This window comes from Physcomitrium patens, chromosome 8 (assembly GCF_059467195.1).
Source record: "Physcomitrium patens ecotype Gransden chromosome 8, ASM5946719v1, whole genome shotgun sequence".
Lineage (NCBI taxonomy): Eukaryota > Viridiplantae > Streptophyta > Bryopsida > Funariales > Funariaceae > Physcomitrium > Physcomitrium patens.
In genome coordinates, this window is record NC_143417.1 from 7,800,040 (window position 1) to 7,816,349 (window position 16,310).

The 16,310-nt window shown below is 38.1% G+C and overlaps 3 protein-coding genes across 6 annotated transcripts; 2 read left to right on the top strand and 1 right to left on the bottom strand.

The window, feature by feature from the left end:
- Nucleotides 1-2,037: 2,037 nt before the first annotated feature.
- Nucleotides 2,038-6,542, top strand: LOC112285450 (uncharacterized). The gene is made up of 6 exons (XM_024526300.3): nt 2,038-2,663; nt 3,769-4,052; nt 4,303-4,459; nt 4,787-4,969; nt 5,111-5,370; nt 5,756-6,542. The coding sequence occupies exons 1-6, from the start codon at nt 2,118-2,120 to the stop codon at nt 6,219-6,221; spliced, it is 1,896 nt and encodes a 631-aa protein (XP_024382068.1). The 5' UTR covers nt 2,038-2,117; the 3' UTR covers nt 6,222-6,542.
- A 968-nt stretch (nt 6,543-7,510) lies between these two features.
- On the bottom strand, nt 7,511-11,855 carry LOC112285451 (actin-related protein 6). 4 transcript variants are annotated; one of them, XR_002970687.3, is made up of 11 exons: nt 11,053-11,855; nt 10,486-10,916; nt 10,195-10,300; nt 9,877-10,002; nt 9,644-9,710; nt 9,421-9,505; nt 9,124-9,174; nt 8,729-8,791; nt 8,168-8,284; nt 7,949-8,041; nt 7,511-7,740 (listed from the first exon to the last, which is right to left on the bottom strand). XR_002970687.3 is itself a non-coding variant. In XM_024526301.3 (10 exons), the coding sequence occupies exons 1-10, from the start codon at nt 11,332-11,334 to the stop codon at nt 8,029-8,031; spliced, it is 1,341 nt and encodes a 446-aa protein (XP_024382069.1). In that variant the 5' UTR covers nt 11,335-11,855; the 3' UTR covers nt 7,756-8,028. The 4 variants fall into 4 exon arrangements, 1 of the variants encoding a protein (XP_024382069.1); XR_002970688.3 differs by having other exon boundaries at nt 7,931-8,041; XM_024526301.3 differs by lacking the exon at nt 7,511-7,740 and having other exon boundaries at nt 7,756-8,041.
- On the top strand, nt 11,818-13,755 carry LOC112285453 (uncharacterized). Its single transcript, XM_024526303.2, has 3 exons — nt 11,818-12,393; nt 12,877-13,098; nt 13,404-13,755. Exons 1-3 carry the CDS (start codon nt 12,313-12,315, stop codon nt 13,509-13,511), a joined length of 411 nt encoding a protein of 136 aa, XP_024382071.1. The 5' UTR covers nt 11,818-12,312; the 3' UTR covers nt 13,512-13,755.
- The last annotated feature ends 2,555 nt before the right edge of the window (nt 13,756-16,310 follow it).

Below are 16,310 nucleotides of genomic sequence, written 5' to 3' on the forward strand. Positions count from 1 at the left end.
TTGTTCAAAAATCCATGCTTTGAAAAAATGAGATGACATTACTATATTGATTATAAGAATATTTTTACAACTCTGACTTAATACTAATATAATCAAGAACCAAACAGGAGATGTGTATATGTGTGTGTGAGTGTGTGTATAGTTTCATGAATTGTTTTCTTAGTGCTCTAAAAGTAGTTTTAATTGTTGCATGTATTGCAGTATAGCACAAAGCAATGATTTTTCAACAATTTAAGAAATGACCGCTTAAGTAGAAAGTAGACAAGAAATTAGAATAAAAATTTAAAAGGAGGCACCATCAAAGATTTACTGGAGCATGAATTAAATGCAAATTTTCAATAAAAAAATATCAAAAGCTTTCATACGGTTGTAGAAATGTCTAATTTTGTTGGTAAAAACATGGAACTAAAAAAGTTATAGACGAAAAAGTTAGAAAAAATTGTCCGAACCTTGGTATAAGAACCGCACTAAAACGATATGAAAATGTTGATGATGCTTTCAGTGTTAATTTTTTCAATTGTTTGCTCAAAATTACGTTCACTGTGTAAACTTTGGCCTGTTTTGTGATGTCCCTGTGAAGCCATCTAATTTTATATATATATATATATATATATTCACTTTATTGTTGCTTTTTAAAAAAGGTGCGATTCTTTATTTTCTTGTGAGTTTTTTCATGTGCATCCGCGAATAATTAAAGTTATTTATATCCTGGAACTGTCGTTTGACCTTTTCAGAACTTAAATCCACAACAGGGTGAGGATTATCTTATTTTTTCACAATTTACTTTCTCAATATTGTAGCAGAACCATTTGTTGGGATAAACGAGCTTGTGTAAGAGTTTATTTAATGTTTTTCTTAATGTGGTAATAAATGCGCACATCCTTCAATTTCATCCAAGATGTCTGAGATTGTGAAAGAAATATTTGATTCATTTTTTCCAGTTGCTTCGTAGGTTTTAATTTGCTAGTAGCAGATTCCTTCAACACAATTTTTCAATTATTCAAAATTTTTTAATACGTACAATTCAACATGATGTATTTTCCACGATATCCTATTCACATGAACCTACCTACTTGAGATTGTGGGTTAAAATTAAATTTATATTCTAAATCAGTACAACTATGCTTTATTAGTGTATATACATATATATATATATATATATCACTTGAAATAGAAAAATATCTGGGGCTTGATCAAATATAAATACATGAATTACATGTTTCTCTTTTTAGACTCTAGTACTTGAACTCCAAACATCCATTAAACTCTTCTCGCTCTATTTTATAACTTCAGATTTTTTGTAAAGTTTTTAATGAGTTCAAGTCCCAGAAGGCACTCCAGATGAATTCCTCCTGGTGTGTGTGTGTGTGTGAATGAAGAAACGTGGTATCCACCAAAATTCAAGATGTGCATTATTTCATCAAAATATCATCCAAAGACATACTTCCCGAAGAAGATTAATTACTTAAATTGAGTGGTTAATCACGATTTCTCTACTCTCGTTCGTTCGTTGGACGTTCGGGTGACTTCGGTGCACAGAGACATCCATCCAGCAGACGAAGCTGCAAAAGCGTCTGAGGAAGCGAGAAGTTCGAACGAGAGTAGGACGAGTGTTGGGGCAGGGAACGGTGGAGAGTGATGAACGGAAGGAAGGCACAGATCCAACCGGGTTCCGACAGAGCACGTTCGACCCACGCCGCAGAATTCGAAACCCCCCGCAGCAGACTCGTTCAAATCGCCAACTATAAACATCACCAGAAACTGCGAACTCGGGAACGCCAAACGCTAACTGGGGAAACGTCTGTCGGGGATGTCAACCGACGAGGGGACGTCGTCCGTCGCCCCATCAGCATCCTGACGACGAAGCTCCCCATTTCGTGGACCATCTCCGAGGGGTCGCGAAGCGTGATCGTCGAGTCCCCGGACGGAGCGTCCCAGAAGTGGGAGATCTGGGCTGTTTTTCGTTCGTGGTCATGGGGCTGATTTCGTCATAGTTTGATTTCGTTCGGTGGCGGGGGTGCTTGAAATCGATGAAGAAGTAGGTGCTGTTGTTGTCTCTCTCTGTCTGTGCACCGAGAGAGAGAGAGAGAGAAGGAGACGCGGGGTGGGATGTAGCCATGGCTTCGGCGACGCGCACGAGTCAGGCGGAGCCCTGGGATGACCCTCACCACGGCATGGAAGGGGGCATATGGGACTTGGAGTACGTGTATCAGTTGCAGCTGGAGGAAGTCATGGCTGCGTCGATCGCGGGCATGATGAGGGAAGAGGAGACAATTCATGACAACCCGGTGGAGGTGGGAGTGGTAGAGGCCCGTATAGGGGGAATAGAGGCGGTGGTGGAAGAGGAAGAAGTAAACGAAGTTGGTGGTGAGAGAGTAGAAGAGGAGGAGGAGGAAGAGGTTGATGATGGATCAGTTGTGGATTGTGAGCAAGAGCACGACATTGAGGTGCGAGCGGTGAAGACACCAGAGGGGCATGTTGGGATTGGTGCTTTAATCACCAGGAACGACAGCGTTTTGTGGCGGGAGAGCAAGTATGTCGGAATAGGTATGAGTTGGCATGTGGCGGAGTATGGAGGCGTGCTCGATGCTATGGAGGTTGCTGAGAGGCTCGGATTGCGGTTTCTCAATGTTTTCGTGTCCTCTAGAGTGGTCAGCGAACAGGTCAGATAGCTGATTGAGTCATGCTTGATTGGAATTCAACAGATTTGCGGGAATTTTGTTCAGTTTCTTGTTTACCTGCTGTCCTTTTGTGCACATATTTAGCAAAGAATATCTTGTGATGTTTGTTATCTATTTTTGTGAGTTCAGAGGGTTTGTGAGGGTATCTGCGCCTGGAACAGAAGGTTAATCAGGCTCTAAGGGGATGACTAAATATAATTCTTTGACTTTTTAAGTTGTCAACTGTTATGTCGATCTAGGTTAGGGTTCATGAATCGGGTTTCAATCTTTACAGACTCTCTCACCCGAACACGTAGCGAATTTATGCACGCTGTAGGATATGTTCATTGGCACGTTTTAAGTTTCGCGCAAAATAGGTTATTTTAGCGGAGGATTTGGGGAGAAACCTCCTGTTTTGCGATCTTCAACGAACATTACCCCTCATCATGGAGTTAGCTTGTTTGGCTCTATTGCTTGTTCTCTGCGAATTCTGTTCGAGCAGCATACAGCGTTTTATTGTGGATATGTAATTCTGAATCCATCTCCATTAGTGCGTGAACATCGAGATTCCAATGAGTCTTTTCACAGATCTTCACTGCGCTCGAAAGCTCAGCAAAATTGAGGTAAAATGGAAAATGGATCGTGAGTAAACCGCATGCGAAGTTGTATATCGGGTACAGGAAGTATGGGCTGGACTGAGGTTCTTGGTTTTCTTGACGGTCAAGACGTCTAGTTGTTTATCTACATTTACACACCGTGACGTGCCTGGAAAGTTAAAGGGAGGCTTTGTTTATTTTTGTATTTCTAGGCCTATTTTTTACTTTGGAGATCTGTATGAATTTTAGTGGCTATATTCATACATCCACCGGACAGGACTTTTTACTTCCTGGATCTCATTGTTCATCTTCATTATTTCTGCTTGGTGGGTAGTAACTGATAATTGTAGTAGCTTAACCTCTCATAGTTACTATAACTGCTTACGGTACCTCTTACGTTCTGGCATTTAACCAACCACTTGCTGTACGATTGTTGATATTATTCTTTGTACTGATATATGGAATAATAGCTCTAATACAAGTATAAATTATGCTCTGGTGCGGTTGAGCAGGTGAATGGATTTTGGAAACCCAAGCAGACCAACCAGTGGATGCTGTTATACCAAGTTCAGGACGCAATGCAGAACTTCTCAAGCTTTGGGATACGATCTTGGCCGAAAGGCTCTTATAATAATTTTGTTACTCAGTTAGCGCAGGCTGCTATCACAAATCATTTGATTGGTGACGCATCTTCATCATACTCCGGCGCTTCTACTGCAGGAGCATTTGATGGGGTGTTCCACCCAAATGTGACATCGCATGCTTCAACTTCAGCTTATTCATCAAACTCCAGACGGTACGTTTGTCCTGGACTCGGTTGTTCTCTGTCACTATCGAATAGTAAGCCTTATGTGATACTTGGTATCTAGAGTTGACTAATTTGTACATGTTTGACTGTGAAGGCCAATTTTATTTGGTTATTCTATCTGGAATGATCCTAGAATTTTTAGTATGTTGATTCAGCTTGGAACAACTTTCATGAATAGTATACAGAATGACTTACGTGTATTTTTGGCCAGTTAAACGGATGTGTTTCTCTGCTGCAGGGAAAGCAAGGAAAATTGTCTCATTTGTCTTGAAGACAAATTACCATCAGAGATGGCGACTGTGAAGAAATGTCTGCACGAATTTTGTGATGCATGCTTGCGACGACATGCCGAGGTTCAAGTTCAAGCCAGCCAGGTTCCAATTCGTTGTCCGGAGGTAACGTTTTTACAGTCACCCGTACGAAGGTGATTTCTTTTTTGGGGGAAACACAACCTTCCTATCTTTTTACGACACTAAACTTCTCAATTAGTTATGTTTGAGAAGTGTATATATATATATATATATAAAATTTTAGACAAGATCTTGGTACTTAGATGTGTTGAGACTCTTCTTTAAAAATGTCAAAATATCCATTGTTTCATTCCTGATCTTCCGATCATTACATTCATATCTATGAAGAGTGCTGCAGATGCTCAGAGGCATATATAAAATGCCATTTCCATCAGGTCAAACTGACGGTTCTTTCATTTGAATGAATCTCAGTCAGGTTGCTCGGAGGAACTTGAATATCCTGAAGAATGCAAACAGTATCTTACAGTGGAGGTGTTCAACATACTGACAAAGCGACTTACAGAAGCAAGAGTTCCCGAAGGGGATCGAGTTTACTGCCCGTACACAAATTGCTCTGCTTTGATGGATAAGGGTGGCTTGGATCCTCCAGGACAGGTATTACATTGCTGTATCACCTCATCCTCAAATGTAATATATGTGACTTACTGCAATCGTGTGTCGTTTTCATCGCATGTATCACTTGCATATTTCTCTCGATCACGTACGATGTCTTCATTTTTGGGGTTTTATGTGCAGAGCACGTCAGTTGCACCCAACAAACTGTCAACGTATCAGAAAGTAGCATGCGCTGAATGTAGACGAAGCTTCTGTTTAGAGTGTCGAGTTCCTTGGCATAAGAACCGATCTTGTCAGGAATATCAAAACCTCCCTCCCGATCTTCGAGATGCTGAAGAAAGCAATCTCTACAAATTGGCTCAAAATCAGAAATGGCAACGATGCAAAAAATGCAGACGCATGATTGAGCTTGCTGAAGGTTGTTACCACATGACGTGCCGGTGAGTATACACTGAAACGATCTGCTGCATCAAAATATTTCTTTTCCTGGATTAAGGACTTTGTTACTCTTCCAGAGTGATTTAATAGTTTGGCAGATATAAGCTTGTTTGATGTTATATCTTGTTCTTTCACTACAATCAGAACTAATTAGTGTTGCTGCACGCCTTTCTCGCGGACCTGTTTTCTTCCGATTTTTAGCATAATTATTACCTACTTACCAAGTTAGTTCATGGCGTTTACACTTTTGAGCTCAGAGTTCGGGTTGAATGCGCATCTTCATTGGAAGAGGATTTCCTCATCATTTCTGTATGTCTTTCAACTCTGGTCAGGATAAGTTCTTCTGGGGTCGTTTGTAGGACTAACTGAAACGAATGAATGATTTAGGTGTGGATATGAGTTTTGTTATACATGCGGCACAGAATGGAAAAACAAGAAACAACAATGTCAATGCAAGCTCTGGGACGAAAGGAATATTATTCGCACACCTCGGGAGTCAGATGACGAGTCTGAAGACGATTTGTTTTTCGGAGATGATGGCGACGATGACAACATGCTGGTTGACGACTTTTTTGGCTACGATGACGAAGAAGAATTTGACGACGTGGATTATGACTGGGTTATGACTGATGTCGGAAACCCTTTTCGAGGTTTTGAGCTGGTTGGGGAACTGCATGGGGTTAATCGAATGTTTGATGGGTTGGGATTGGAGCCTACAGTACCTCACCAGATACCCTTCGCCAACAGGCTGTACAAGACAAAGCTGTGCAGGTATTATTTGCGCCCTGGTGGGTGCAATGACGGGCGTCTTTGCAATTTCGCTCATGGCGAGCATGAGTTGCGCCATGTATGACGTGGTTAGGTTATTGGATTTTGATAGTGGATTCTAGTAACGTGCTGCTTGTAGGTGTCTGGAAGACTCTTGCAAACTATGTTAGGAACCTAGCGTCTTAAAGACTGCCCTCTCCTTTTAACATAGCAGTATTTGCAAATATGTTTTAGATATTTTAGTGAAAATACTTTTGAGTGGATGTAGATCTTGTAACTTGCCTGAGCCTGTGTCAACGATAGATGTTAACTAGCTTCGTGTTGGTGGAGAATCTGTCTGAAGAATATTGATGGACATATATTGCCTTGTATAGGATGAGGTTAATAGAATGATTTGTATCTAGAATAGTCCTCAAGCTTGTTCAACTGAAGTTCATCGTGTGGAAGACAGACATTGACTCTCCCCAATATTTGGGTGAAGCAGTGGTATTTGTCTTGCAAGTTTTCAATCCTGAATACTACTAATATTATCCTTGAGGTTTTGGATGAACACATTCACGAAATAATCAGGGTTACTATCTTAATTTAAAGTGAAACTAAAAATACTGGGAATATATCGTATTAACTAGTAAAGGTGTATGGGCTCTAAATATTAAGATTGGTTCCAAATTGAAATGGAGGAGAATTTCACAATTTCGTGATAATCCTTTACTGCACTTGTTTTGGATACGTTCAAAGAGTGATTGGTACATATGGATTGTTACTCTATTTATCAATTTGTTATTAACATTTATAGAGATGAACAAAATTTGTCATCATTATTTGTAATAATTACATGTTTTCAATAAAAAAGTTAGACATGACAATTCATCAAATGAAACATCTACATTGTCAAATCGTCCTCCATTTCAATTTAGTTTAATTATTATTTTGTTCAAAATTTTCTTTAGTGTCTTTATTTCATTACCATATAGTCTTTTGAATTTTATTTAGATTCATGTCTTTGACGTCTTCTACATTAATTGTGTATCATGTAATAATTTTTCTATATCATGAACTTTTAAAACTTACTACTATGTCATAGAAAAGTAAAAAACACTTTTTATTTAAAGAACATTATGAGAAATCTTAACTCTTAAATGATTTGATTAGTGAAGATCAAGCTTCTTTACAAATTCATTTTTTGTCTTAGTACAAAAATGAATTTCCAATATTTCAAGAAAAAAAGGTGAAGTAAAATACACTTTTTTCTTGCATAATAAAAGTAGTGTAATCTCCTAGAATTTTTATTCGACCCATTTCAAAGAAATGATTTTATTTTTTAAAAAAAAAACATGTCAAAAATTACTTTAAATTATCATTAAAAAAGTAAAATAAATCAAGTTTTTTGAAACTTCTCATAATTTTTTGAAACAAAATACATGCTGATATAATTAAACTTGTAATAAAAAATAATTTGGTCCACTTCATGACCTCTTCTCACTTTCTTCTATATCCAAAAGCCAAGTATTTCAAAAGAGATTTTTTCTTCACCAAAAGGGAAACCTTAATAGAGATTTTAAACCATGATCTTTCAAAGATACTCTTGTAAATATAAAGCGCCCCTACCACAAACAAAGTAATCATAAAATTCATAATCTATTCAATTATGAAAAAGATCCAATAAAAACAGTCGACAAGGCAATAAATACATTGTAAACATGGTAAGACTTACTACACTGCAGTTATTTTGGGTAAAGTCAAACTATGTACCAAAATATGCCCATGAGCCTCACTGATAGCACAGAAGTTTACCTTCCGTAAAGGAGTTACCTCAAATACTTCACCAATTTGAACACGTAGATTCTTTTCTCAGCATCAGTGTAAACAATTGTGGAGTTAAAAATCAGCCATCACTTCTGAAACCTGTACCAGACGAAAGCAATGCGCACCAGCATCACGAGCAAGCCTTTAAAACCCCTAAACATGCCACCTTCTATCTTTTAACATTATGGTGATTGTTTAAAAAGAGACCAATCAGCTGAAACAAACCTTTGTCGACATCGCAGAGTACCATCCTCTTCGTACTCGGCCTTGGTCACAGCCCAGGTGTGAAACTCGGGTCTAGCTGCCATAAGAGACGCACCCTTCCAAGCTGCTAAAATTGGACTACACAAAACCAATATACACAACTACCTTCAAATGTTGGTTACAGACTACTAAGGTACTAAAACAGCAACTACAGTAGGTGATACGCAATAACAATCGACTCGATAATGGATCATTCGACATATCGTAGATCTTGTTTGCGGTCACTTGACAACATGAATCCTAACTCTCTAAACCCGTAAGTGGTAATCATGAATTACAAGACCCAAAGAGAGAGAGAGAGCGTTATATGTGTCACCAACAAGTGACATCCACAAAAGACACATGGGTTACATATTTCATGGATGAAATGCAGAACACGATAAACCTCACAGCATGTTTGGTATAACGTTAACAGAAAGAACGAGTCGGCAGCAAAAAGTTGGAACTGCAGCTGAAATTTTATCATTTCACACATTACGATGTAACAGTTCTTCAATAAAGGAAAGAAATACAAAACCGTACCAGTCCACGATCTCAATGTTGATATTGAAATCGTCAGTTACCAGAGGACGAAGCTCATGCTCTCTGCAGTTTGCTTTAAAAACGATTGTCAAAGAACCAAACGACAATTTGATAGGTTGCCCAATAAGTTATAAAGACAAACCATCTCTGCAGCTCACATGTCATGAACACCTCATTGATAGATAAAAGACATTTCTCCTAGATGATTCAAACACGAGATAAACACTGGTTTATAGAATTAAAAGATCTATAAACTTCTTTAGTACTACGTTTAGGAGCAGGGCGATTAGATGAAAAGCAATAAGGACGACGCTGGCTTCGCAAAAATGTAATAGGGACTTTCTTGAATGTTATCGAACGAAAAGAAGATAATAAAGACGTGGAAAGAGGCTTACAAACGGTTCTTGAAACCAGGTAACAAAGTATTCCCACCCGTTAGCAGCACACTGCACACCATCAGATGCTAATACATTGACCATTGGTATCACAAAATACAGTGTTCACATAATCTCTCTGAAGAAGATGCATCTTCTCACGAAGCGACCCAGAAAATGAAAACAAGACATTTGATTCTTCAGTAGAAAAACGCACACCATAACACAGCTTGAATGATACTTCGCTTGCTAGCAGAGCACAAACACCTTCATGAAATATGCTAAAGACAATGCACTCATAACCATGATAGAACATACCTCTGATAAAGGAGAGCATGAAGTTCAGGTTCACAAGCATTGATTGCTCGAACGATGCACTCTGCCAGTCCCGCCTCATTCATCCCTACAAACATGGCAGGTTAAGCTCTGGATGGCTGCTCGCAAATAAAAGGTCAAAATCAACAAGCTAACCAGAACTAAGAGCCGCAAACACAAATTCACTTCTTGCAACTCTAAAGGACCAGTATTCAAATAAACTTACCAAGGTCAGCAGGGTGAAATAGCATCTCCGGGACCAGAAAGCGCTCATTTGTTAAAGTAATCTCTTGCTGCAAGCGTTTAAGGCAGTGGTTAAAAAATCAAACATCGTAACATCGCACCAAACAATAGCGACATACCTCACACCTGCGAAGTAAAGCGGGAGACAGTTGCTAAATCTTGGCAACATTGACAAAAAACTCCCGCAATTTTTCTGCACAAGGAGGCAGATAATACCTGATCTTCTTGCTTGATTTGAGGTGGTGCTTGTTTACGCTGTACCCGGTGCCTTCTACCCTCCTCACCTTGATCCTCGTCCATATGATGATCATCATCGTCATCTTCGTCGCTAACATTTACAACCTAGCAACTCCAGGTCAGGTGCTATATGACAAACCCATTCTCTGTTAAGTGCTATTCTTGACTAAGAAAACATCCACGTTTCATCATACAATGTCTAGAAACACTAGAGACTCTGGGAAAACTTATCTATTCTTAACAAAGAAAGAAGGATAAATAAAGGATTTAGAGAACTAAAGTTTAAGGAACATCTACCTTGTCATCAGACAGGGGTTCAAGTTCCTTCACAAAACCACGCTTATGTTTGACGCCATCCGGCAGTACATACTCGCGCCGCAGAGCGTTCGATTTGCCTTTCACCCTGAAGACCGATGAAGACATTGTCCACTACTATTGTATCGATAACAATGAATCATGACCAAAGCCTCGCCAAAACATGCATAATGGATACCACATGAGCAAATGATCTCTTAGCAATTAAAATTCCAGAAGGAATTTAAAGACTGAAAACAATGGAGCTAAACAAATCAAGGCGAGAAGTTCCACCGAGCAATGTTGAGATCACGTTCAATGTCCAAAGAGACAAAACACAGTTTTTCCTTCACGTCCTCCATGGTATATGTCTCGTCCATTACATTCCATGCCCGGTACGACACCAACTCCTTAAGATAATTTGTGAGAGCTTTGCCTCCTAGATTAATACGCTTCGCCGCAGTCGTCACAGCTTTATTCTGGAACACGGGCACGGTATGCGTGAAAGAAAATCCCGAGTCCACGACTAAGCTAGTCCTTCCCCTGGCAAGGATGCTCGTCGGCGCTTTCTGTGCTTGGTACGCATGCGCAGAGACAGCCGAATTCGATATACAAAACGATTGAAACCCAAAATCTTCAAACACAAGCTCATCTGTCGCCTTTTGAATTGACGACAAGGTGAACAAAGGTTCAACAAGCATCAACCCACACTCCGTAGGATTAACCTGCAAATTACGTCATCGGCGGGGGCGTCAACCACAGTCATGTATGCCCCACAAAACCCAATGCCTTTGACCATCTCCTAAAACCCTAAATCTTTGAAAATCATCGGCAACAACTACGAACAAACAATGGACCAACCTTAAGGTGGACCTTAAAAACGCGGTCCCATATTTCGCGTTCGATTTCCGGGCTGATCATATAACCCCTGTCGATCGGCCTCTTGATGGCAATACTCTGAATGTCGTCACACTCCAACAGCTGGTCCGCGATGAGCCATTTCTTCGCCGAGCGTGGCCGCGCCATACAATTAGGCACCACTGCTGTAGGCTCTGATTGCCCCGCCATACCTGCCTTACAGTATCCTGCTCCATTGTCCAGAACTACCACGGAGGACGTCACCCCTCCGCCAGTCCTCTTCATCGCTCCTCACTCGCTCGCCCCTCCAATCTTCGTACCCTTTCACAAACTCAAACCTCCCACAAGGCTCTTCTCCCAAATCCAACAAAAATATTCACGTTCACCAATTCTATTCTATCTCAAAACCCACCTCTCCTGACAAGAGAAACATCGTCACTACCCCTGAGGAAATTGCTCATTTCCAACCCCAAAACATTGCTCTAGCTCGAAAGATTCGATGGTCACGCATTATACTTCATGACACAGATATGGAAAATAGATTGTAGTCAGCTAAAGGAATGGCTCATATACTCAAAGAAGATGAAGATTCTACACCATCCTTCAACATGTTTTGGGGAGATCGTCATCAACATCATCCCAATGCTGGAATAAAAATGAGCGGGAACATTCGAAATGTACGAGCGTACAGTGCAATGCATAGACCTCTAGCGAAAGATGATAGCAAGTCGAGGGCAGAATAAAGGATTTTAGTCACTATCAGACAACATATGCCTCTCTTGTCGTTGAGTTGCGTCTTCGAAGTTCTCAAACTTCGACAAGCGTCTTCTTGGGATTGTGAATAGTTAACTTAGTGTGGGTCTCCATGTTTTGCGGATTTGCGGACGTGTTGTCTTCTTCCGTCCTTCTTTTTCTTTTCAACTTTCTGCTTTTTTGGGGGGACATAGGGCAAGGTGACTCTCATGCATGCAGGCTCTCACTCTGGTGTGGTGGCACCACTGTCGCAAGGTTCTCTTGGCTCCTTACAAGTGCATCTCTTCCTTTCCTACGACACGTGTTCTCTCGTCCTCTTCCTTCTCCTGGTCCTCTTGAACTCCAACCCCGATGGCCAAGTTCCATATCCCATCGCTCAACATCACCAAGTCATTTGTAAGATCGGTGCCGCATTCGGCATTGCAGATCTGTTGCTGCACTTCAGATATATTCATCATCTCTCTGTTACGGAGTCCTTGAGAAGTGTGCGAGAGAGTGTCGTTCGCTGAAATGTCGTCTCACGAGCTGTGGCGTCGTGCTGCCCTTGCGCTATATCGTCCAGTACACTTGCGCGGCGCTCCCGTTACTGTGGTGAGTGAATGCAGGGTAAACTGAGTTCCAAAAACTTTTAGAATTTTTCGCTTGAGATTGGGATGAGAGATCGGTAGTCAATGGACTTTGATTGCTGATTATGTCTCATATTTGCTTTGAGGGGATAAAGCAAACCTCCTTTAGAGCTTACGATTTGGTGATTCTCTCATTTTTCTGTTCCCTGTCAAAGGATTAGTGTCCTTTTAGCGATAGCAACGCTTTGTAAATGATTATCTTGTGTGAAATATCCTTCTTGCATACTCCATCATTGATGCATTTTTGTAACGATGCTAATACATAGGATGGTGAAATTATGGTCATGTACTTCTTTTTCGTTTTATATTAATATACCTGCATATTCATTTCTTTGACTTTGGTTACATTTTTGCAGTTCTGAACGTAATTGCTGTTGATTTATAAGTTTTTGCCTGACGGTAGGGTAAAAACTTGATAGCTAATGGTCGACATATTATAATTCTTCAGGTAAAACGTGGATTAGCAAGTGAGCGACCGGAGGATAGCTCCACGTCAAACTGGGGAGCAGGTGAACCGCCCATTGATGAGAAGACCACAGAGCGTGGAGTTAGTCCAGGAGACCAAAGGCCTGGCACTGCGTCCAAAAAATCAGACTCACATTCGGAAGACCAGAAAAGTACCGACGATTTCATCAATAGTAAGCGGGAAGAGCGAATGAAGTTCGGGCAGGTACAAATCGTCCCTTAAGCCTTGACTCTTGTATTTCCTCCTTGAAACCTTCGATTGCAACTTAGGTCACTCCGGTCTTCTTGTTCTTAATAATTTCTGCGTGGGCCTGTCGTCATGTTATATGCTAGAGAATGATGAAATGTGCTTCACAAGCAGTCAAATGTTAAGTGAATGCTTCATTAATGGAAGTGTCCACAAATCACCCCATCTGACGGTCCTTGTTCACATGAATGGAATGTCCTGGAGAACAGAATAAGAGATTGTGTAGCTCTAAATTGAATATTATCGGGATTGGGCGTTTTCAGGGATCCAAACCAATGTCAGAAGGTGATGCTGATGGAGAGAGAGTACGAAGTCAGCAAGAAGCAGTGAAGGAGGGAGCTCCTCATCCTGCAGACATGGCAGGGGGTTAATTAGATTCTACCATCAGGATCCATTGTAGTGCTAATGGAGTGAAGTTGGTGTACATTGACAGGTCTGAAAAATTCTTTGCTGTAAATCTGGATTTCCTGCAGTGACTTAAATCTCAAGGCACTGCAGGATAGACGTCTTGTGACTAGGCATGGTAATCCTTTTTCTACTAATTGTACTTGGAGCATGTGAAGTTGTCGAAGTGAACAGCTGAAAGTTAATAAATCTTTTCAAATTGATTTTGTATCTTCCGCCCACATTTCGTTAGTACCCGCATCCTCAATGATTGTCTATCTTCTGTTTAGAGTATAGCATGTTAGTTTTAGAGAAAACTAGAATATGCTACATGGGCTCATGCTGAGAAATACGAAATCAACCAGAATGGTAAAAGCTACACTCACAGAAGAGTCTTTTCCAAGGCCTTATGATCCTTTTTGTCTCAGATCTGTCAAAGATCGACAAATCGATGGACGACACAAACTAATAAACCGATTAGAACAATGACCGGTCAAGTTCAAAACTAATTCTGCACACAAGGAGGTTACAAAACTCACCAAATTGTGTGCACTGCATTCACTCATACGTGTATTGCTTCCTGTAAATTCTCTTTAATAAAAACTATGTTCACAATGCTGTGAATGCCAAGTGGTCACAAAAGCTTACAGAGTACAATACTACTTTACATTCAATAAATTTTCAATTAAATATCTTGGTTGTGTTTCAATAAGAAAATTAAACATATATTATATATATTTAATATAATACAAATTTGTATTTTTCTTGTAAGTTGTGAGAGCAAAGAATAATGATTGAATAACAATAATACATCTTAAAATTTGGATTCCATAAAAAAAATATTAAAATTAAAAACAAAGATTTATATATATATATATATATATATATATATATATATATATATATATATTAAATAGATGGTATTACAAATAAATGAATAAGTATAATTTTAAGATTTATTTGGTGTCACAAGACTTACTTAATTTGTTTCAATTTTCCTTTTTCAACAATATAATAGTATTATAGTGTTTTTTCATATAATTATACATAATTTTTATTACATCCATGTAAAAAAAATTTAAAACTTATTTTAGAATCTATTATCACATAAATATAACTTTACATGAAAGTTAAAATTTAATTCCAAAAAAGTAACTTCAAAAGATGATTGGATATCCAAAAGGCAAAGTAGAAGGTAACATCAATTTTGAGATACAATTTTAACAACAAAACATAGATTAAAGCAATATCAATATTAAAAACACATTATGAAAGCAAACTGAATTTTTGATCTTAATAAACTAGTTACATATAAAACATCAAGAACAATACACGGATTAAGAAATTTAATGGAAAATCTAAGATTAATAGTTAAATTAAAGTGTATAATTGAACATAATAATTTTATCTTAAAGCAATCACCATAAAAAAAATAGCAAATAGGAATTTTAGAATGACAAATAAGATCATAGATATAAAAATCTATAAAATTAAAAAAATACAATACTTACTTTTAAATTTTATCTACATCAAAAGACCATGGCATAAACCATATTTTTACTTGTACAAATCTAAGAAGCAATAGTCACAAATAACCAAATTTTAAATGTTCAAAACTTCATTTGTTAGATTCAAAGAATCTTTTTGCACAAATAGAAGTATAACATTATTTAAATGTTGTTATAGATATATTTAAAAATCTATTTAAATTTACAAGTATTTAGAAATATACTAAGATTTTGTGAAATTAGATTATAATAAATAGTAACAATAAAAAAAAATTATGTCAAAACTAACAACAATTGAAATTTGAATGCCAAATACTTTTACAAAAATAAACACATGTATTGCTAAAATAATGGACTCTACTAAAATCAAAAATAGTTTTATATCTAATACTAAAGACAAATGCAATGATATTCAAGAATAACAACAACTAGAAGCAGCAATAATATGATTCATGTCAATGTCATGAGAAGCAAATTTTGTAGTAAATAAGCACAAGAAATCAAAGTTAAATTCAATAAAAATCTATAGTTAAGCACCAATATTGAAAAAAACACAACAACAAACAATTAGAAAAATGTAAACATGACAACTAATACTTTGAATTTAAAGATTTAAAGCTTAATCCACATTATACCTAATATAATAAAATGATTAAAAGTATGGATATAAAAATGAACACTACAACAAAGGTATTAATTACATACATCAAAATAAATAAATCTTAAGCTATATATTTATTCAATCATTAAAAAAAGTTGTTATTTTATCTTCACTATCATTATAAAAAATACAAATAGCAAAACATAATGTGCGTTGTTGGCATTCAAATTTCAATAGATTTGGTGTTGAATGCCAAATAATAAAAACTACACACAACTACCATATGCCCCAAAAAATTTGGAAAAGAAAAAACATAAAAACGAATGAGAAGCAATCCTAAATTGATTTAACATTAACCTCCACTTTAACTGACTGAAACGTACACACTAGATGCAATTCGTCTACCCAATTAACTAATGCACTAATAGGAGTGTTAGTTACACACCATATGTTATTATCAATGGTTTACTAGCATGTAGTCAATATCATATCAAAAAGACACATCTCTTTCATGTAACAAGAGTAATAGTCAGGAAAAGAAATATGTAGAAATTAGATATTATGTCATACAAAAGCGCATTATTACCATGACTATCAATGTAAGGTATATAATTGATAGCGAACATTACGCCCTCCATTCTGTCAGGAGAGGAAATGACTGTCCTACAGCTTTTGTT